General features: G+C 37.3%; 1 protein-coding gene across 2 annotated transcripts in view; it reads left to right on the top strand.

The window, feature by feature from the left end:
* Positions 1-23,294, top strand: part of LOC123880347 (cGMP-inhibited 3',5'-cyclic phosphodiesterase B-like) — a 122,165-nt gene that overhangs the window by 61,092 nt on the left and 37,779 nt on the right. For both annotated transcript variants that reach the window (XM_045928442.1, XM_045928443.1), the window contains exons 4-6: positions 2,158-2,354; positions 8,243-8,374; positions 22,991-23,158. In XM_045928442.1, the coding sequence (XP_045784398.1) occupies positions 2,158-2,354; positions 8,243-8,374; positions 22,991-23,158 (497 nt within the window). The remainder of the gene's footprint in view (positions 1-2,157; positions 2,355-8,242; positions 8,375-22,990; positions 23,159-23,294) is intronic.

The raw sequence follows: 23,294 nt of genomic DNA, 5'->3' as shown, positions 1-23,294 counted from the left end.
TCGTTGCGTACGGCGCGTGCAAACGTATATGCGATCAGGCTTACAATGACATCTTTTATTTGTTACTTTGTATCCACGTGAACACTATCGAGCTTCGATTTGAAAAGTATAACATATAAGTGTAAAAGCAAAAGGGCGATGGAGTTTTCCTCTGTCGTGAGAGAATTTTTCCCGTCTGTGAATATAAATACGTACCTTTGAGGAGCTTGTGCATATTTGCGACGGAAAAGGAGATTTTAATGATGGTGCACACTTGTAGTTAATAAAGATGAAATAGCAGCAATTTTGCTCCGGCGACCCGTTTTACCAGTACATGTTTACTTCAGTTTTTCTAAAGGTAAACAGGTCGCTTCTCACTGAAATGCGAGAGGCGCACTATATGTGGCCCATACGACCTTTTTACTGCGAACTGACAATGAAATCATGATACGAGAGAAAACATAACTCCAGAAGGTCTAAAGCGCCTGGCAAATCGCGTTACATACGGTTTCTCCAAGGTTTCTGCAATTAGTTTATCTTTTGAGCAAACTAAAGAAAACTAAAGTACTTATGTACCTATACCGTTAGTTTTCCTTAATTATTTTATATTATAATGAAATATAATAATTATTTTTTATCCCATCAATTTCCTGAACAATTTCCCATTCGATTCGACATCCAGACACAACCGAGCGAGCAGCTCGCTCGACGCTGAGTGTGGATTCACCGACTTTGCGGCGCGCTGGAGATCGTAATTTTTGTCCAACATAAAAAAATCCAAGAAGGAAATTGTAGGTCTGAATATGCTCTACAAGTTTGAATTCTACAATTTTTCATATTTATTAAGACCCAAAGAAAAAAAAGGAAAAAACAAAAATTGTGTCCTTTTTTGACTTTATCGATCGATATCTCGATAACGATGCATGATACGCTAAAAATGATTCAGGCGTTATTGTAGAGCACAAAGAAAGCTACAAAAAGTGTCTTACAAAAATTTTCGAATCTCATCGGATAGCCGAGTTATTGCCGAAAAACAAATTTTAAGCGTTTTCCAAGATGGCGGCGAAAGCTCCTAGGAAAGCTTGGTCGACAATCTCAAGTTAAGCTTTTCTAGGTATCCCCTACAACATATTAAAAAATTAGAAGCGCAAATTCATTTTCTTTTATTTGCCTTTTTTTCGGACGAAATGACTGGAATATTCCTGTTAAAGCATCGAATTGCATTTGCATTGACATATAATTTTTTGAAGAGTTGTTTGATATTTCATGAAATCTCGACATTTGAATCTTGAATTTACCCGATTTTTAACCCCCGACCCAAAAAGAGGGGTGTTATAAGTTTGACGTGTGTATCTGTGTATCTGTCTGTGGCATCGTAGCGCCTAAACGAATGAACCGATTTTAATTTAGTTTTTCTTTTTTTGAAAGGTGGCTTGATCGAGAGTGTTCTTAGTTAGCTATCATCCAAGAAAATCGGTTCAGCCGTTTGAAAGTTATCAGCTTTTTTCTACTTACTGTAACCCTCACTTGTCGGGGGTGTTATAAATTTTTAATTTACACTTGTTAAACAGGTTATGAGACACGTCACATGCGACGACCTGTCAAACATTCACATGTGGAATGTTGTTTGGTGGAACAGTTATACAGATGGGCTGCTAAAAACCAGCGACGTGCTGTCCCGATATTAGACAGCAGATACCATTTTTATTAACCCCCGACCCAAAAAGAGGGGTGTTATAAGTTTGACGTGTGTATCTGTGTATCTGTGTGTCTGTGTATCTGTGTATCTGTGTATCTGTATATCTGTCTGTGGCATCGTAGCGCCTAAACGAATGAACCGATTTTAATTTACTTTTTTTTTGTTTGAAAGGTGGCTTGATCGAGAGTGTTCTTAGCTATAATCCAAAAAAATTGGTTCAGCCGTTTAAAAGTTATCAGCTATTTTCTAGTTTTCTTGTAGAAAACAAGGTTAGATAACCCTTAGGTTCATAATATTCAAGTGTCAATTGACAAAAGTCAAGCTGTCAAGATGGACGTTGCCTAGATATACATAATTATTTATTTGAAAATGATTTGTCGGGGGTGTTGAAAATTTTTAATTTACACTTGTGACCATATTCAGAATTCTGTGCCTAGTATCGTCATATGGAAATCGCATTTTCTTTTTCCTTTATCCAGGCCGGTGCTTGCCAGTGCTGTGCGTGCACCTATTCCACATCTACGGCCTGATCTCGTACTTCAAGCTGGACGTGGTGAAAGCATGGAAGCTGTTCAGCCTTATCGAGGAGGGCTACCACAGCACCAACCCGTACCACAACTCGATCCATGCAGCCGATGTTACGCAGGCTATGCATTGCTTCTTACAGCAAAAAAAGGTACTTACGCTATTTTTTATCAGAACCAATTGGGATTGTTGTTTTTTTTTTTGGGTTTTTAGGATTCCGTACCTCAAAAGGAAAAAGGAACCCTTGATTACTTTGTTGTTTGTCTGTCGTCCGTCTGTCAAGAAAACCTATAGGGTACTTCCGGTTGACATAGAAACATGAAATTTGGCAGGTAGGTTGGTCTTATAGCACAAGTAAAAGAATGTTAGATCACAAAATAAAAAAATAAAATGTTTCACGAAAACATTAATTTACTAAATCTCATATAGATGTTCCAGTCCGTCATTAACTTGCAGTGTTCTACATAAAAGTGTTGTATATCTTGTACGATACACGCTCTCACCAGTTTGTATACAATATCAAATTAGTTGTTGACTTGGGCTGTTAAGCGCAACGCACACCAGCCGAGCCGGGGCAACGTTTTCTCGATAAAAATATGTCAAACTAAGCTGGACTGTAATATTTATTATCACACTAATATTATAAAGGAGAAAGTTTGTATGTGTGTGTGTGTGTGTGTGTGTGTGTGTGTGTGTGTGTGTGTGTGTATGTTTGTTACTCCTTCACGCAAAAACTACTGGATGGATTGGGCTGAAATTTAGAATGGAGATAGATTGTAACCTGGATTAGCACATAGGCTAATTTTTTTCCCGGAAAATCAAAGAGTTCCCACGGGAATTTTAAAAAACCTACATCCACGCGAACGAAGTCGCGGGCATCAGCTAGTATTCTATAGTCTGAAATGAGCTATAGATGCGTTGAGCGATTTTCGGTAGGAGCAAATAAGGATGTTAGCTCACGGTTTCTTTCTGTTCTGTGGTAGAAAGATTTAGGAGGAACAAGATTGTGGAACTCTTGAGCACATTCTCCAAAATATATGCGATAAGTAATTATAGGTAGGCGATCATTTGCAATTGTGTACAATAAGGGCCGATGTTATTAAGATAGAGTGGAGCGGAACCGAGAATTTAGATAATTTAAACAGCTTTATGTACATAAGGTTGAAATTGGTATAAACACAAAACTTAGAGGATGCTTGTATTCAAGCCTCAAGGGCTTAATTAGCGCGTCCTAAAATGGATATTCATTTATTTTTAAGCCGCTTAGCTTTTGACTTATTACCGCAATTTTTACTCCCCTCAAAAAGTGTGACGGTCCTTGTTACGATAATCTTAAAAGAAAAATTACAAAAACGCCATCCCCCCCATTATCTTCCAAGTTTGCATAAAGACAAAACTCTAATAATAATATAGTTAGAATTGATACAGGTTTATATCACACTAATTCACACTATTCACACTAATATTATAAAGGCGAAAGTTTGTGTGTGTATGTGTGTGTATGTTTGTTACTCTTTCACGCAAAAACTACTTGACGGATTTGGCTGAAATTTGGAATGGAGATAGATAATATCCTGGATTAGCACATAGGCTACTTTTTATCCCGGAAAATCAAAGGTTTCCCACGGGATTTGAAAAACCTAAATCCACGCGGGCGAAGTCACGGGCATCGGCTAGTAAACTATAAAACAAAGCCTCTAATTAGCCTAGTTAAAAAAAAATTAGAATGAATCTTTACAAACAAACTTAGCTTTGCGGTTGCAAACAAAATTGATTTTGTTTTTGAGGCTAAAATTAATCAGTTTCATTCCAAAGTACCTACTTGCACTACTAGTTTCTTTATAAGTTTCCAGTTACTAGATATGCTTTACGCGTAGAAGCATCATTTACGTAGCAGTGTGCTACGAGTATTTATACAGTCTAGTAGATGATTGTCTACGAAGCTTGATGTTGGCTTTCGACTTCGGCCTTATAAATGGATCAAAGTGTTTTTTTATATATATTGGATTCTTGAAGTATAAAATAGAACTAACTGATATGCCCTGGCTTCGGTCGGTTAAAATTTCTGACAATCAAGGGTCAACGTTATAGAGAGAGAACCCACATGCAAAATCGTAAGTTTCTAGAATCAGGCGCAGCAGATCCAACTGTACTCGTACGTTGATATGTCAGTCACTTTCTCCTTTTAAGGGTTCCGTAACCGAAGGTTGCCAACGGGACCCTATGACTAAGCCTCCGCTGTTTGTCTGTCAGCGGGCCGTAATAGGAAACGTAATAGGTAGAGAGTTGAATTTTTAACAGAATGTGTATTTCTATTGCCGCTATAACAAAAATTAAAACAAAACGAAATGGCGGCCATGAAAAGTTTCATTTCTTGTACGATAGTACGGAATCTTTCGTGTGCGAGTCTGACTTGCACTTGACCGGTTTAATACATACTAAGATGCTTTTTATACAATGCATTTATTGCATATTCACAGATTCAACTTCATTTGTATAGATTCTTGAGAAGTCGCCGTAGCGTCTCCTCCGTAGGTACGCTAATGTTCATTTCGAATGAATGTTTTTGAACAATGGAACAATAACCTACCTCGTATTCGTAACAAAGAAACCACTATCTGTAATCCAAGCACTATCGGCGCGACAATCCTTTCTCAAGCGCTTTCTCGCTATTTCAGCATCGACAACGTGTTGTAAAACCCATGAAAAGCGTTGTCGCGTTAATTTTACTTGGCCAGCAGGTAAAAATGTAGCTGTGAAGTAAGCTGACAATTGTACAAGCTTTCTATGTCCATTGGGGTGTAGCGGTTATAAGGGTAGATACATATACGCCCCCTTTTTTTTATCCGCTGGTAAAAATGAACGCTGGAATGTGGGACTCTCAAGCAATGCATTCGATGCCGCATTCATATAGCATACCCACTAAAAACCTAGTGGTGCCGTCCGCGTCAGGTAAGAGGCGTCTCAGGATTCCGGTGTCGTGTGCGACTGAAACGTCTCAGCGTTGAACCCAGGTGGTTTACACCCAATTTTTTGTGCGGGAGAAGATGAGCATAATGTCTTCTGTTTATTTGTTAAGGTATATAAGACACGATGCTATCAGAGTCTTATGTTCTCGCGACTGCATCGATGCTGCATCGCGTTTGGACTGATTTCTGCGTTAAATTATGGCTGTATTGAAATAATAAATAATATCGACGTATGTGTGTAGAGTAGAGCATTCCATCGCAGCGATTAAATTCCCAATCACTAATGCTAAGATCATGTCTGCTATCATACGGAAGTCAAACTGCGATTCTTTTTTGTCTATTTGTACCAAAAATTTGTTATAGAAAAAAAAAGATTAAAGGTGGACAGGGAAGCATTTATCTCTGTAAGAAATCTCTACCCATTAGGTTACAATAAATACATATTTTGCTAACGAAATTCCACTTGAAACTCCGTTTAGACTCTGGAACCTCGTTATGTAATTCTAAAATGTGGGCGTAATGACATGCCACAACAGAATTCAGCATCAGTTTTCCCCTCCAATCTTAATATGAATACCTTTAAGTCAAGAGTGAACTCACTCCATGTCAGGCTGTATCATCACTTGCCAGCGGGTCTGATAGCCAAGCGCTAGTCTATAAATTAAAAAAAAAATACTTTTGACTCACGACACAACACGAGAGGCAAATTATTTCTGGCATAATGTGTTTGCGCCTTCAGACTGCTTGCCTGCAGTGAAATAAAGAAGTTACTCATATCGCTATCCGCATTATCCCAAAGGACCTGCACTGAAGTCCGCTCGACCGGCTACTATTAAAAAGGAAGAAATGGAGATAGAATATGCCTGTATATTTTCTCAATAAATCCACTATATAATACTTATGCATAAACCAGATTATCTGCGACTTTTTCGTTTGGGTTTTATAAAAACTAACCGCGACTTTTGGTGTGGATTTAGATTTTTACTCATTACCGAGCACGAATTTTATACGCCATATAATATGAATGTAACACTATCCATACTAATATTATAAATGCGAAAGTGTGTCTGTCTGTCTGCTACCTTTACACGGCCTAACAGTTTAACCGATTCTGACGAAATTTGGTACAGATTTAGCTTATAATATCCCGGGGACGAACACAGACAACTTTTTCCCCCGGAAAACCAAACAGTTCCCACGGTATCTTCAGAAACCTACATCCACGCGGACGAAGTCGCTAGCATCCTCTAGGAATGTATATATTAGAGACAATATTTTTTAATTATCTCATATTGGAATCCAACAAAAGAATTTAATATCTTTCAACAGCCTTTGTAGGTACGTCTTAGGTACTTGAGCCGGTTGAATTTTATCTTTTTAATTAGCTTATCATAATAATTTGTTGAAAAGTAGATATCACATTTTTGGAAAGCCACTGAAACAGATAAATTAACACTTTTCTAAACTAATGTAACTTGACAAAGTATTTTTCGTCCAATGCATTAGTCAGTACGCCAATGTGTAACATCCATTATAAAAATAATCTAAGTATAAGAGCTGTTATGTTAAAAATATTACAGTTATGGAAGTCTATTATCGCTAAACAAACTTTGAAAAAAAAATTCCTCTTTTTGGGTCGGGGGTTAAAAATAGCACATGATTTTTTAGGATTCTACGTAAAACAGAAATCCTTATAGTTTTTATCATAATTTATTTGAAAAACAAGCGCCTATACTACGTTACGACTAAATATGCATTAGTCTTCATAGCGCATACTCTTCGCATACTGCATAGTGCATACACAACTCGTAGATACCGCTTTAATCAAACGACGCTCTTAGCATATTATTCAAATTATTCAATGTACGCTACGGTCTATCTGCGCAATATCCTTATAAGTTGAAGCATCTCTCGAAATAACGAGAGCTATAAATGCCTATCTATCTATGAATCTATTTATAAAAGGGCTAACTTACTGGCATATAACTAAACAAGTGTAAATTAAAAAATTTCAACACCCCCGACAAGTGAAGGTTAGAGTAGGTAACTAGAAAAGAGAAGGAAAAGAGCTGATAACTTTCAAACGGCTGAACAGATTTTCTTGGACTATTCCGCGCCTACGATCCAAAGTATCTGAGTTTTCCAAAAATACTAATTACACTAAAAATACAAATATATAATTATGTATATCTAGGCAACGTCCATCTTGACAGCTTGACATTTGTCAATTGACACTTGAATATTATGAACCTAAGGGTTATCTAACCTTCTTTTCTACAAGAAAACTAGAAAAGAGCTGATAACTTTTAAACGGCTGAACCAATTTTTTTAGATTATAGCTAAGAACACTCTCGATCAAGCCACCTTTCAAACAAAAAAAAGTAAATTAAAATCGGTTCATTCGTTTAGGCGCTACGATGCCACAGACAGATACACAGATACACAGATACACAGATACACAGATACACAGACACACAGATACACAGATACACACGTCAAACTTATAACACCCCTCTTTTTGGGTCGGGGGTTAATAAATATGGCTTGGGTCTAAGATATTTGAGATTTTGCTCAAGCCAGGACTTGAAAAATTCCGACGGAATCGTAAGACAAATCCACGCGAACCAAATAAAATGCCCTAGAACCAGAAAATAAACAATTATGATAATGAATTTGGCACTGACACACAGGCGGACAGACGGTCAGAAAGAAATTAAGAAAAAAACGTTTATTTTGTAAGTTGCGCTACACATCATGTTATACCTAAAGGTTGTTTATGTCTGGAGAAAACTTTGATCCGATGCCGATGCCCATGACTTCGTCCGCGTGGACTTAAAAAATCCCGTGGGAGTTCTTTTATTTACCGGGCCTATGTTATTCACTTGCTTTAAAATATACCCATGCAAAAAATCACGTCGATCCGTTGCTCCGTTCCAGTGTGATTGAGGGATAAATCAACAAATCCATCAATAAACCAACAAACAAACACATTTTCACATATATAATATGGGTAGTGATATACATAACTATTTCTCGGATTGTGGTTTTTGAAAAATTTCTTTTGTTTTAGATCCTAAACTTCATGGAGCCGTTGGAAATTATGGCATCGCTACTTGCGGCCATCGCACATGACATGGACCATCCCGGTGTCAACCAGCCCTTCCTCATCGCGACCTCCAATCATCTGGCTGCGTTGTACCAAGTAAGTTATCACATTTTTCTCCTCTCGGAGGGTATTATGTATGTGGCAATTACAATTCAGCCGATTCTCTCCTACAATAAGTATATAACCGTGCACTAGCTGCTATAGTGCGTTTCATCGAATAGTACCTATGACGCTATGTTGGCTCCACTGTCTGTCCAAGTCATTGGCACCATATTTCCATAATAAGACGCAGATTTTGTTTATTTTCATTTGATTTTCCTGAATGAATGAAATGAAAATCAAATGAAAATAAACAAAATCTGCGTCTTTTCCTGCCAATATGGTGCCAATGACCACCCAACAGACAGGGGAGCCAACATAACGCCATAGGTACTATTCGATGAAACGCACTATACTTGGCGTATTTTATCAATCCGGTAAAAGTCGCTCTAAGCACGTCCTTAACGACTTACATTGGAAATGCTTATCTCTAAACAGAGATTTGTTCCAGCTTCCTGATCCCGTTTAGTTTTTGATGGAAACAAAAAACATTTCAAAATTATGTTACGAGCAGTTTATTTAACTAGTTCGAATAAACTATTGGATTCATTAAATCTGGTTTAAAAGCATTTGAAATAATCGTATAACAGAACGTCCCCGCTGTCTAACCGCGTTGTTTTAGTAGCAATTGAGCCTTAAACGCGTAACCTTGTTCCTCTAAAAGGAATTGAATGCCAGTAAACCCAACGACGCGACGTACAAAGTCAATGTAACGGGCAGGGCACACTAATCGAATTTTTGACGTACGTTTGTCGCTCCATACTTCAATATTTTAATCAGGGTTTGTAGATCTAATATATTCTAAAAATAGGAGACTTCGATGGTGTCTAGGCACTAGCCTACCGGATGCCGTAAAATGATGTGTTCCGATATGATGACAGGTACAAATAAACGAAGAGAGCCGTACCATCGTGAAGCAAAAGTACTTTTTTTTAAGATGTAACCACAAATTCACGGTTTTCGGATTTTCTTTTGGCTTGTGCTGTAAGACATTGCGACCTGCCAAATTTTATGAGTGTAGATCAATTTTGATTCCCTTGACGGTTGATATACAACGAAGTGATCCTATAAGGGTTCCTTTTTTCTCTCCAGATACAAAACTCGAAAAAATCAAAGAAAATATCTTTGATCACCAATAGTGTCACAGACAAAACACTTATATTAATGTTCTTTGCATTTTTCGTCTCTAACACCATCCGAAATAAGTGTACAGCTTTGATTAATGCAACTACCACGCAACCGCAAGCAATTTCACCTTCACCACCTGGGTGCCTGGTGCAGTTCAACCGCCCGTTGTGCCAGATCCTTTTTTCCACGCACATGCAAACTGTGGAATCAACTTCCATCGGCGGTGTTCCCACTAGATTGCAACATGGGCTTCTTGGAAGGGCTGACTTACAAATCTTGAAAGGCCAACAACGCGGTACCTCTGGTGCTGCAAATGTTCATGGGCGGCGGTAATCACTTAACATCAGGTGACCCGCCTGTTCATTATCTCGCTATTTTATCTCAAAATAAATAAAAAACTAACTGCAAGAAAAATATTTATCGTACGTCCAAAGTCGATGTCAGCGCGATGTTCTGCTTAAACGTTGTCAAAGAGCCTGTCGGGCTCTATTTGTGGTAGCGATCGAAACTTAATTGGACAACTTGAGAGCTTCAGAGAAGTGATTCAATCAAAGGTATATCTATAAACTACTGAGGTAATGATGTATTCATTTCAGCTTGATTTCAGCGAAGGAAACCCTGACTTTTTCACTTTTGATAAGAAATATTTTGAAATTACAGTCTTTAGGTACTCGAAGATTTTTTCAACTCTTGGATGAATCCTAAATACCGATTTTTCAAATTCTGAGATAAATCATAAATACCGTGGCCAAGTAAAAGCAATTTAAAGCAAAATCAAAGTATCAATTCTTAGCCCTAATTCGCAAGAGCGTTAAAAAAGTGTTGCGTTAAAACCCGGCATTGTGCTGAAAATACAAAGTGCGCGGTAAAAAAGCGTCGACGTGTGAACAGATACAATAGGAATGCATTTGTTCTATTTGAACGCTTTTTTAACGGACGTTAAAAAAGCTCTCGTGCGAAGGAAGCCTAACACAGCTTTTTTTTCTTTTTTAATTATATAGACTAGCGCTTGGCTGCAATCAGACCTGCTAGCAAGTGATGATGCAGCCTAAGATGGAGCGCGCTTGCCTAGAAGTTGCCTATTCACTCTTGACTTGAAAGTACCCATATTATAGGTGGAAGGGAAAACTGACGCCGGAAGGGCGTTCCATATCCTAGCGGTTCGAATTAGGAAAGAGGAAGCAAATCGTTTCGTACGTATTCGAGGAATTTCGACTACGTACGGATGCAGACTTTGACGATGCCTGGCAGTACGATGGTAGAAAGGTGAAGCTAAAGGTCAAAACGCATATTTCCATCACCTTTCTTTAGCGCATCCTGAGCTCATCTCATCAGCAAGGATGTTTTTGGAAACGTAGAGTGTTGGCATATCTTCAACACGGTGGTATGACAAATTAAAAATCTGGTACTCTTTACGACGCTCTGCGTATGCCCAGTGCTAGAACTCGCTGGAAGCAGATTATACGCCACAAGTTCTCATCAGGGTCATGAGGATCGTCATCAATGATGGTGACAACCCTCAGTCATAAGGGAGCGACTGGGGAGAGAAAGATGACAGAGCCGTTGACTACGACAATATTGCCTTAAAAAAAGCAATGATGAAATCTCGATTGTAGCGCACTTGCCTAGAAAATGCCTGTTCTCTCTTGCTTTGAAGGTAAATTATACATGGCAAGAAACACGGATTCTGGGGGCGTTCAAACCTTAGCGGTTCGTATCAGAAAGGTTGAACAGAAATGTATGGTGCGAGTAGATTGGAAGTTAAACACGTAGGGATGCCAACGCTCACGGTTTCACACTATTATATGGTAGTATGAAGAAGGAGGAACAAGATCGTCAAGTTCCTGAGCACACTCTCCCAAGTATAAGGGATAGAAGACTGATAGGCAGGCGTCGTTGTGAAGATTACTGACTCTGCTGTCAGTATCAAATAGTGGTCAAAAATCTGCTGTTTTTAAACGCGTCGCGTGCGCGCATCTTTGCACTTTCCTTCGAGCGTTGTGTATGTCAGGCTTGATATTGTGTGGGAAGACACTTAGCGTATAGTATTACTGAATGTCAATTTGTCGAAGAGGCTAACAGACAGAGTAATTGGAGTAACCTTCAACGCGCCTTGGCATAATATAACCGACAGAAATTAGGTAATAATTACTGACACCAGGGAATTGAAATCGCTTTCTGTAGAATCCATACTATCCATACTTCCATACTAATATTATAAATGCGAAAGTGTTTCTGTCTGTCTGTCTATCTGCCTGTCTGTCTGTCTGTCTGTCTGCTATCTTTTCCCGGCCCAACAGTTTAACCGATTCTGACGGGTACAGAGTTAGCTTATATCCCGGGGACGGACATAGGCTACTTTTTATCATCAAATCGAAAATCAAAGAGTTCCCACGGGATTCCTAAAGACCCAAGAAGACTAGGCATGTATTTTGGTTAATATTATGTTATTTGTAATCAGTAAAGTAAAAAAGTAGTAAAGTTGGCCCGTGAAAAGGTAGCAGACAGACAGACAGACACCCTTTCGCATTTATAATATTAGTATGGATTAGATGGATGGAAGATCTTAAGCGGGTGGGTGGGGGCTGCTGAATATAAGTCTGAGACATTTGTACAGCAGTGGATGTCAGCGTGTTGAAACAACAGCGACTACAAAAATTTTAACATGGGTGTAAACTAAGTAGCCAGCAATATAAAGCCGCTTAGTGGTAATCCGTGGCGCCACAGAAAAGTCACAGCTGAAAATCAGCGTTATATGCTCTTGTGTTTGTGCTAGGGCATATACTCGTAGCAGTGTGCTGCACTGAGACCTTTTTAGGGTTCCATACCTCATAAGGAAAAACGGAACCCTTATAGAATTACTTTGTTGTCTGTCTGTCTGTCCGTCCGTCGTGTCTGTCAAGAAACATATAGGGTACTTACCGTTAAATTAGATTCATGAAATTTTGTAGGCAGGTAGGTCTTATAGCACAAGTAAAGGAATAAATCTGAAAACCGTGAACTTTTGTTTACATAATAAAAATAATTAAAATGTGTTTCAATTTTCAAAGTAAGTTAACTATACCAAGTGGGGTATCATATGAAAGGGCTTTACCTGTACATTCTAAAACAGATTTTTGTTTATTTTTATACATAATAGTTTTTGATTTATCATGCAAAATGTCGAAAAAATACCTGAGTACGGAACCCTCGGTGCGCGAGTCCGACTCGCACTTGGCTGGCTTTTTTTAGGTTGTGCCACACATGACACTGGCCATTTGAGTGGCTTCTTCTGCTTGGTCATTAGCTTAAATTAAAATTAAATAATATTATATATGGAGGCGCCGGGATGATCCATCTGTAGGTAAAACTGGTTATGTTTAGCACAATTTCGGAATTTTGTCCTTTTTCTTTCTTGATTAGTTTATGTTCAAAAATATGTTCTTTAATACAACTAATACCCACGTTAAAATTCATATGATGTTCTAATAATGCGACAGGCTGGCGTCTCGTTTATTGGACGTGCAGAAAGATAGACAGCCTTTGCCACTGTAGCATAACACTTCTACAAAACAACTGTATCGGTTCATACAAAATTTAAAGTAATAAAAATTTGCACGAACGTTCGTAGAGCTGCTACGACATATTTCTCAATAGATATTTCTTGTAGTAAATATACGTATCATTTTACCTATATTTATATAAGCCACTAGCAAACCCGGCGAACTCCGTTTCGCCACTTGGTTTGTAGTACATGCTATGAAAAAAGATTTTCACGCTTTTCTGTTGAAATTTTTCCTGAATTTTCTTTGCTATAAACCACACGGAGCCCGAGACCTTTCCAACGAATGCAAAACCGTGGAAATCGGTTCGTGCGTTATGGAGTTATAGCGTCAGGAAGGAAAACCCGACTTATTTTTATATAGTAAAGATATGACCTATTTTAGAATTAAAACTATCGTAAGTGCTACTCAAAATCATGATTTAAAACTTTTTAACCCCCGACCCAAAAAGAGGGGTGTTATAAGTTTGACGTGTGTATCTGTGTATCTGTGTGTCTGTGTATCTGTGTATCTGTGTATCTGTGTATCTGTGTATCTGTGTATCTGTGTATCTGTGTATCTGTCTGTGGCATCGTAGCGCCTAAACGAATGAACCGATTTTAATTTAGTTTTTTTTGTTTGAAAGGTGGCTTGATCGAGAGTGTTCTTAGCTATAATCCAAAAAAATTGGTTCAGCCGTTTAAGAGTTATCAGCTCTTTTCTAGTTTTCTTGTTGAAAAGAAGGTTAGATAATCGTTAGGTTCTTAATATTATGTCAATTGACAAATGTCAAGCTGTCAAGATGGACGTTGCCTAAATACATAATTATTTATTTGAAAATGATGTTTTGGAAAACTCAAATACTTTGGATCGTCGGGGGTGTTATAAATTTTTAATTTACACTTGTTAGTCAAATGTACTAAGTATTTGTCGCCTGCCAATGACTAACTGTCGTGAACTGTGTCAGAGGTAAATAATATAAATATCGCCTCTGGGTAGATGTGAATTAACCCTAACACCATTGAAGTCGGGGTTCAGTGTTTCTTGTGTACATATTCGTAGATGAAATTAAATTGTTGGAAGCTTTTAGCGATCAATCTTCTTCGTGTCCCTTCGCTGGTGACGTTGGCAAAGTGAATTGTGCCCAGTTGGCACTCCTAAAAAACTAATTGATAGGGTTTTAGGCAGTAAGTAACATAACAATGTCTTTTTTCTCTTTATCAGGAACACATACAGCATTTACAAGTTAATATATAGCTACTTATATACTTAGCTGGGAAATGAGCCTGTTAGGTATTCTTTCATATTTTGTACAATTTGTGATGCCTGAAACTAACCCAGTTTATGTTAACGACGTTGTGTTATGATACTTTTTAAAACGAAATGAGAACGTGGCGATGAAACATAGTACAACAGAATCTATGCAACAGGCAGCGTGAGATTGTCTACGTGTCCAACATGGCTCCTGAAAGTATCTAGTAGTACAAAGAACAATATGAGCCGTTTACACTTTGCAGTGCGGAGTTATTTGGCCACAGAATTCTAATTAAGGCAATAGAAATGTCATCTGTTGTCTTTAATGCGGGTACCACATGTTGCCGATTTGGGTGTAATTTGATTTAGTAATAAAAAATTGTGCGAAAATAATTGACAAAAAAAAATAAACCTCTAGCATCCAAAGCAAATTAAGCTGTAACGTTAGGGTAATAAGTCCACTTTTACAATGACGTACAACACTGGGTTACTGCATGGGTGCACTCATACCAATGTACGACCCACGACGGCAATCTCGCATTTCTATACTTATTCTAATTTCTGAGTATTTGACATTCATGCACTTTCAAGTCCCTTTGTAATGAACACATACTGCATATCCTTAAGAGGGCTCTCTCCGTCACTCGTTTCATACAATCGTAGTTTCAATTTCATTTGAATATTAAGCAACCAAAGTCCATGAAATTTTGCAGACATATTCTAGAAACTAATATCTATGTCTGTGGTTTTCCAGATTTCTGTTAAAATATTCGGTTTCAAAGTTACGCGGTCTTAAAAATTTTCATACAAATCTTTGAGCCCCTGTAATTTTGAAACTACATATTTTTAGAAAAATCTAAAACACCACAGACACAGACATTAGTTTCTAGAATATGTCTGCAAAATTTCATGGACTTTGGTTGCTTAATATTCAAATGAAATTGGAACTACGATTGTATGAAACGAGTGACGGAGAGAGCCCTGTTAACATGCTCCTTTGGCTACAATCTTTTAAATGATACGTCGAGTATGCCCCATTGTAGTGTTACGACTTTATGTCGTCGTTTCTTGCCGTACATAATACGGCTATTATACTGGTCGCACATTACTGCAACAGGCAAATGCCGCACGCAATGTATTTTTCAGTAGATACCTACTGAAATTCAAAATACTCAACTACCAGTAGTTTCGTAGAATAGCGGTGCCGTCATAAAGTTGCCGCTATGCAGGTTGATTTTTTTAACCCCCGACCCAAAAAGAGGGGTGTTATAAGTTTGACGTGTGTATCTGTGTATCTGTCTGTGGCATCGTAGCGCCTAAACGAATGAACCGATTTTAATTTACTTTTTTTTGTTTGAAAGGTGGCTTGATCGAGAGTGTTCTTAGCTATAATCCAAAAAAATTGGTTCAGCCGTTTAAAAGTTATCAGCTATTTTCTAGTTTTCTTGTAGAAAAGAAGGTTAGATAACCCTTAGGTTCATAATATTCAAGTGTCAATTGACAAATGTCAAGCTGTCAAGATGGACGTTGCCTAGATATACATAATTATTTATTTGAAAATGATTTGTCGGGGGTGTTGAAATTTTTTAATTTACACTTGTTATTTAGATTAGTGTACGTCCTAGCTCAACAGGGCTCTCTCCGTCACTCGTTTCATACAATCGTAGTTCCAATTTCATTTGAATATCAAGCAACCAAAATCCATGAAATTTTGCACACATATTCTAGAAACTAATATCTGTGTCTGTGGTGTTATAGATTTTTCTAAAAATATGTTGTTTTAAAATTACAGGGGCTCAAAGATTTGTATGAAAATTTTTAAGACCACGTAACTTTGAAACCGAATATTTTAACAGAAATCTGGAAAACCACAGATATAGATATTAGTTTCTAGAATATGTCTGCAAAATTTCATGAACTTTGGTTGCTTAGTATTCAAATGAAAATGGAACTACGATTGTATAAAACGAGTGACGGAGAGAGCCCTCTTAAACATAATTACTATGTATATTTTGAGTGACCTTAACTTTCCTCTTAGGAGTAACAATAAATGTTCATAAATAAATAAGTTGAGTTAGTACTTTTGTGTGTAGGCGTTGAAAATTAAATAGGAATTTACCGCGCGCTACGGAGGTGCTACGAACATAATTTGAAGTTTCCTGAACGTTATATGGAATGTTTTTGCTTATAAGATTGCACAAAATCTGTAAACTAAAACACCTATAATAAGTGCCTTTCTCTTTACAAAATTCTATGAAATAAGAGACAAGTGTAAATTAAATGTTTATAGTTACAGTAACTAGAAAAGAGCTGATAACTTTCAAACGGCTGAACCGATTTTCTTGGATAGCTAAGAACACTCTCAATCAAGCCACCTTTCAAACAAAAAATACTAAATTAAAATCGGTTCATTAATTTAGGAGCTACGATGCCACAGACAGATACACAGATAGATACACACGTCAAACTTATAACACCCCTCTTTTTGGGTCGGGGGTTAAGAAGGGCGGCACACAATTAGAACCGAATATAAACACTATTATGTGACCAGATTATGTCCGCGTGTGTTTAATTTTTTTTTTCACATTTATATAATATTAATTCCCCGAACACGTACGAAACGATTTGCTTCCTCTTTCTTAATTCGAACAGCTAGGATATGGAACGCCCTTCCGGCGTCAGTTTTCCCTTCCACCTATAATATGGGTACCTTCAAGTCAAGAGTGAATAGGCAACTTCTAGGCAAGCGCGCTCCATCTTAGGCTGCATCATCACTTGCTAGCAGGTTGATTGCAGCCAAGCGCTAGTCTATATAATAAAAAAAAAAATAGTTTTGATCGACAGACTATCATTATGTTTAGTAAATACAAAAGTAGATATAATTATATTGAAAGCCAATATGTTATATAGGTAATAGGTATTATGTATACCGCGACACGATCCGTGAACCTCACAAATATAAATTCCATTCAAATATAATCCTTATTGTCACTTAATAAGAGTCACATATGCACATAACATCAAGTAGGCAGTGAGTTGATGGCAGAAAAATGTAACCAGTAGCGCATGTGCCAGAAGTTAAAATTAATGAAGCTGTGAAAGCACCAAAATCACCTTATGGCATACCACTGTCACTGCGTTGTTACTTTAATGAAAAAAAAAACTGATTTATATCATTTGCGCGCATCTAGCACTTTTTCCTTGAATATGTTCCTTCTCAAGATTTCCATACAAATCTTATTGCCGGAATTCTAAATCTCACTGTATTTTATAATACCCTATATTTTTATGTTTTTCGTACGTATATTTGAGGTCAAAATTTGTCTCATTTGGTCTGTTTTTTTTTTTTAATGATCCATTCAAATCAACTAAATACCAGGCACATGCAAATAACATATTTTAATTTTAGATTTCCAAGCATTTCTTTTTTAAATCGGCACTAATAGGTTACCAGTAGATACGTTTTACAATTCACCATGGCCACAAGTTTCAAAAGTCTTATTTATCTATCTCAATGGCACTGATTCTGAGCGCAACTAAGTTTTAGAGTATTCGCATCTTTTTCTTTTCAATGCAATAATAAAAGGACAGACAAAGCTAAATTAATTTAGAACTGTCAAACTTCGTGACTTTTGTCGGTCGTGAGCCTATTTTTTAAATTTAATGCATTAAAATCTTGTCTTTTATTTTCCGTCCTTTTTTAGCAATATTTAAAAAAAAAGATGCATTTGCTCAAAAAATTCAGAGAAAAACATCAAAATCGACGCCACTGACGTTATTCTGTAGCGAGTTTTCCACCACCAACTCTCTAACTAAAGAGTACGGTATGGTGCCTACGGGAGACGGTATTTCGAGATATTGAGATATCGAGCGGTCCTTCAGGTGACTTATTGGATCGGAAATTAAAAGCGATGAGTGCCAAGCGCGGTGGCAAGAGATATTTTGTGTTCATGTTTTGTTAATGCTGGAATTTTGTGGCGTAATACTTCTGTTTTTCCTTGCTTTAAAAAAAAAATACTGGTCAGCTGGAATGGGATGCAATCGTAATTTATGATTTTTTAAGTTTTTTTTTTTAAGTTTGACCGCTTATTTTGTCTGTCGTAGTGCTCAAATAACTGGACCGACTTCGATGTGGTATTTTTTTTCCATTTATATTCTATTCATAACTAAAGATGCCCGCGATATCATTCGCATGGATTTAGGTTATTTTAAATCCCGTGGAATCTCTGATTTTCCGGGATAAAAAGTTGCCTACGTCCTTCGCCGCAGCTATCTTTATTCCAAATATGCAAAGCTAACAGACAGACGGACACACTTTTCGCATTTATAATTACCTGTCAGTATGAATTTGCGTTCATAACAATATGATAGATGCTAAAATTTAATACCCTGGACTTTGCAAACTTTTTCTTAGCTATATAATTATCATTATCACTGATCTCTTATATAGATAAGTGCTTCCCTGTACAATTTTTCTTTCTTTTTATCTTTATTCTGCATTTTCTAATACAAATAATAAATAAATGAAAAATCTCCTTTCTCTGGCGGTTGTTTCGTCTTAGTCATACTATTGATATTTTATTACTTCCACCTGTTTAATCAAATCAAAGGACCTACACGATTGCTTAGTGTACCGACAATGTTGCAATCTTATGGTAACCTTGACCTTGGAAATCTAAGCTTCTTCTAATACGGTACAGTTAATGAAGATGCGACATAGCATGTATAGGATCTAGCCCCTAGAACAACGTAAATCAAACTGTAACGCTTTGAAAATACGTCTGCTTTTTGTAAGCATGCTGATTTTATGAAATGAAAACCTCTTTAGTATCGTTGTTATTTGAAACTAGAGTTAACGAAAAGACCAACACATACATACATCTATAGGATTACGCCTGCAAGAGAATGAGTTTCCCATAATTGTATACTTTAGCTTTGTCTCTCGTGTCATCCACTCACAAAACGCAAATCACCCACTGCACAGGTATAAGATAGAGGCGTTGTAGATCGATAAACATACTGCGCAAGTTCATGGTCGGAGGCATTTTGACAAGACACCACCTGCAGCTTACATAAATAAAGTACCAGAAGGCCGTAGTAAAGATACTCACAGTTGATGCTTGGCTCAAGCACTATAGAAATTTCCATACACTTTTATGCACAAGAGCATGAAAGGCAGTTTTAGTCCGCTTACAGCCACCATAAGGAGAAATTTATGAGCAAAAAAAGTGAAAATTATTTTTTAAACCGTAACTTTTACTTTTTTTAATTGAAAATCACACTAATATTATAAAGGTGAAAGTTTGTGTGTATGTGTGTGTGTGTGTGTGTGTGTGTGTGTGTGTGTGTGTGTGTGTGTGTGTGTGTGTGTGTGTGTGTGTGTGTATGTTTGTTTGTTACTCCTTCACGCAAAAACTACTGAACGGATTTGGCTGAAATTTGGAATGGAGATAGATTATTTCCTGGATTAGCGCATAGGCTACTTTTTCCCACGGGATTTCGAAAAACCTAAATTCACGCGGGTGAAGTCGCGGGCATCGGCTCAGTATTATTACAATAAAACTTAAGCTTGAACGGATATTAACGATATTTATCTATTCTACTACATTAGTCTCATTCTTTCGAAGTTTAATATTCTGAAGATTTCACTTCTACCGCGTGTGAACTGCGCAGATGTTTTTTTTTTTTGTATTTTTATAAATAAAGGCGACAAGCTGACGCTACCGATTCTTTTTAACCCCCGACCCAAAAAGAGGGGTGTTATAAGTTTGACGTGTGTATCTGTGTGTCTGTGTATCTGTGTATCTATCTGTGGCATCGTAGCGCCTAAACGAATGAACCGATTTTAATTTTGTTTTTTTTGTTTGAAAGGTGGCTTGATCGAGAGTGTTCTTAGCTATAATCCAAAAAAAATGGTTCAGCCGTTTAAGAGTTATCAGCTCTTTTCTAGTTTTCTTGTAGAAAAGAAGGTTAGATAACCGTTAGGTTCATCATATTATGTCAATAGACAAATGTCAAGCTGTCAAGATGGACGTTGCCTAATAAATACATAATTATTTATTTGAAAATGATGTTTTGGAAAACTCAAATACTTTGGATCGTCGGGGGTGTTATAAATTTTTAATTTACACTTGTTATATTATTTCTATGCTATCACTTCTATACTACTTCTGTATTCAGTGGCTGTTTTTCTCGTCAGTTCTTAATATTATAAATCTATCTAACTTCAATAAGTAGAATCTGAGCTTGCTTTTTTATTCGTTATATTTTATCTCTTACTTTGATTTGATTTCTGCGAAACTCTCCAAGAGATAATTCGTTGTATAACGAACTGTAACTTTTGAAGTTGCTTTAAACACTGAGTTTAAAGAAAACAACTAGATAAATTCTTTAGTAGCTATATACATATCAATATAAAGCTTGCCTGTCTATTAATATGTCTGCCTGCTAACTTTTCACTGCCCATCTCTTCAACTGATTTTGACGAAAGTCGCAGAGATATAGCTTGTAGACCAAGGAAGCACATTGGCTTCGTACTTTTTACCCCCGAAAATCAAGCAGTTCCCACGGGATTTAAAAAAAGTGAAAGTTTGTTTGATACTTGGAAAAACAATCAAGATAAGTAGATAAGTTTTGGAAGAACTGCCAAAGTCAATGACGAAGGTTGTTTTCCAAAAGGTTCAAAAGAAATGTCAACACTATCTACTTATGCAATATGGCATAATGATATTGTAAATTGAACATTTGAAAAGAGCAATCGCCGAGTTTCTTGCTGATTCTTCCTAATAGGAATGGCATTCCAAACCAGTAGTGGTAGGACATTCTTTTGATGATTCAAAAAGTTTATTTGAATTCTAAAAAATCTATTTCTGTTTGTTCTTCATGAAGTTAAACCTAAGTAGGTACCTGACATAATTCCATGCTATTTCTTCTAAAAACATTTTTGTTTCCAGTTTAAAATTTGTGGCTGTTTTGCACACGGATCTATGAATCAGGTGGTTTTTCCAAAAAAACATTTCAATTTAACAAGTTATAAGTGCTCACACACAAATGCGGATTGCGCTTTTATTTTTACAAGCTTATAAACCCGACTTCATTCGCGTGGTCTGCACAAATTTCAAACCCCCCTTTGTTTAATTTTCTTCCCATAAGAGTTGAATTTTCGAAAGTCTTTTCTTAGCGGATGCATACGTCACAAGTGTAAATTAAAAATTTATAACACCCCCGACAAGTTACTGTATCCTTCAGGTTACAGTAACTAGAAAAGAGCTTATAACTTTCAAACGGCTGAACCGATTTTCTTGAATTATAGCTAAGAACACTCTCGATCAAGCATCCTTTCAAACAAAAAAAAAAAAATTTAAATTGGTTCAGTAGTTTAGGAGCTACGATGCCATAGACATACACACATACACACGTCAAACTTATAACACCCCTCTTTTTGGGTTGGGGGTTAATAATAGCTATCTGCATGCCTAGCCCGATTCGTCCAGTCGTTTGAGCTGTGCGTTAATAGATCTGTCAGTCTGACTGACTGACTGACAGATCAATCAGTCAGTATACATATGTCTTCTCTAAATAGTCTACAGAACTGTAAGATATATTTGTTTTCTTGAATACGTTAGCCAAGCTGATTCCCCTAGTTCCATGAAATACGTTTAGCTTCAAATGCACTGGAAGCGAAATACACACTCCGCTTGCTATCGAGGCCCGGATGGCTTCAGGCATCTGCCCTCAGGCAAATAGCAACTATTTTGACGAGTGTCCCAATCCAATAAACAGACTCAACAACCGCTCGGAGGCATTTTAGCTTGACAGCGGTGTTTATAGTGTTTAGTTCGATGTTGTTTTTTCTGTATAATAAATATATAAATTACTTTTAATCTAAAAAACTTAAAGTTATCCTCATCTTATTACTGTACAAACCATGCCATGGCGAATAATGCCAAGAATACTGCATTTTCGCGCTGGACAGCCAGCCTGATCCCTGGCGAAAAAAAGAGCCAGCCTTTTTGCTATCAGATGAGGCTGTTAACTGCGGTGAAATGCCTCGTAATTTTTTTTAGCACTAAGACTCCATGACTTAGGAGTCTCTACGGCAAACTGAAAAAATGTAACTCTTGAAACGAGAGGCATACTTGCGCCGCTCCCCGCTTTAAGTCATTTCTGCTGCGGCTCCCGTCTTGATGCTGTCTCCCTGATATGGCACGGAGCCAACGTGTCAACGCACGCATTACACGAACTGATATTATTTTATGTTAACAGGGTTAATTGTAACAAAATTAGTAAAGAGAGAGATTAGTAAGAGAGATGTAATTTTAAGTAGACGGGGAGAGTCCCCGTCTACTTAAAATTACAATTTCAACAGCAACTTAAATTGTTTCCCTTCTGTGATAAATGATAAAAGAGTGGCTTTTGATTCAGCAATGAGCGGGCCTGCACTTACTTATGTAGACATTGATTGATATTGTTAATTTAATTTTTAAAAGAGTAACTTTCGATTGTTTGCTAGTTCTTCTCGGTTGGAAAGACATTCCAAAGGAACAGTACACTTGACAATTCAAAAGAACTATGTATAAGTTTTGATTCGAATAAAAAAAAATTCTTTATGTTAAAATAGTTGCCAGAACACATCAGTTTTGGAGAAACATCGCTGGCGTACAGCCAAGTTCTGGTCTATTGAGTTCTATATTGAAATGTTTGTCGCCAGAACACATCGGTTTTGGAGAACCATCACTGGCGCTCGGCCATCAGTTGCATCATTGAGAGTGGCCTGGTGGATACGCAAGAAATTCGCGCGGAGCTCGAACGCCAGATCAGCTCTCTCATCCTGGCTACCGACATTACCAGGCAGCAGGAGTTCTTGAGTCAGTTCAAGGTAAGTCTATGCAATAGATTCACTACAGTTATCCCTAAAGCGCAGTCATAATCATCAGCATCTCACTCCATCGCCAACCCACTACTCAGCACGAGTCACCTGAAAGATGGTAATAAGATTTGTCCAAGCTTTTAAT

Source organism: Maniola jurtina, chromosome Z (genome assembly GCF_905333055.1).
Source record: "Maniola jurtina chromosome Z, ilManJurt1.1, whole genome shotgun sequence".
Lineage (NCBI taxonomy): Eukaryota > Metazoa > Arthropoda > Insecta > Lepidoptera > Nymphalidae > Maniola > Maniola jurtina.
Note: the sequence above shows the minus strand (reverse complement) of the source record. Positions and strands in the feature narration are given on the sequence as shown.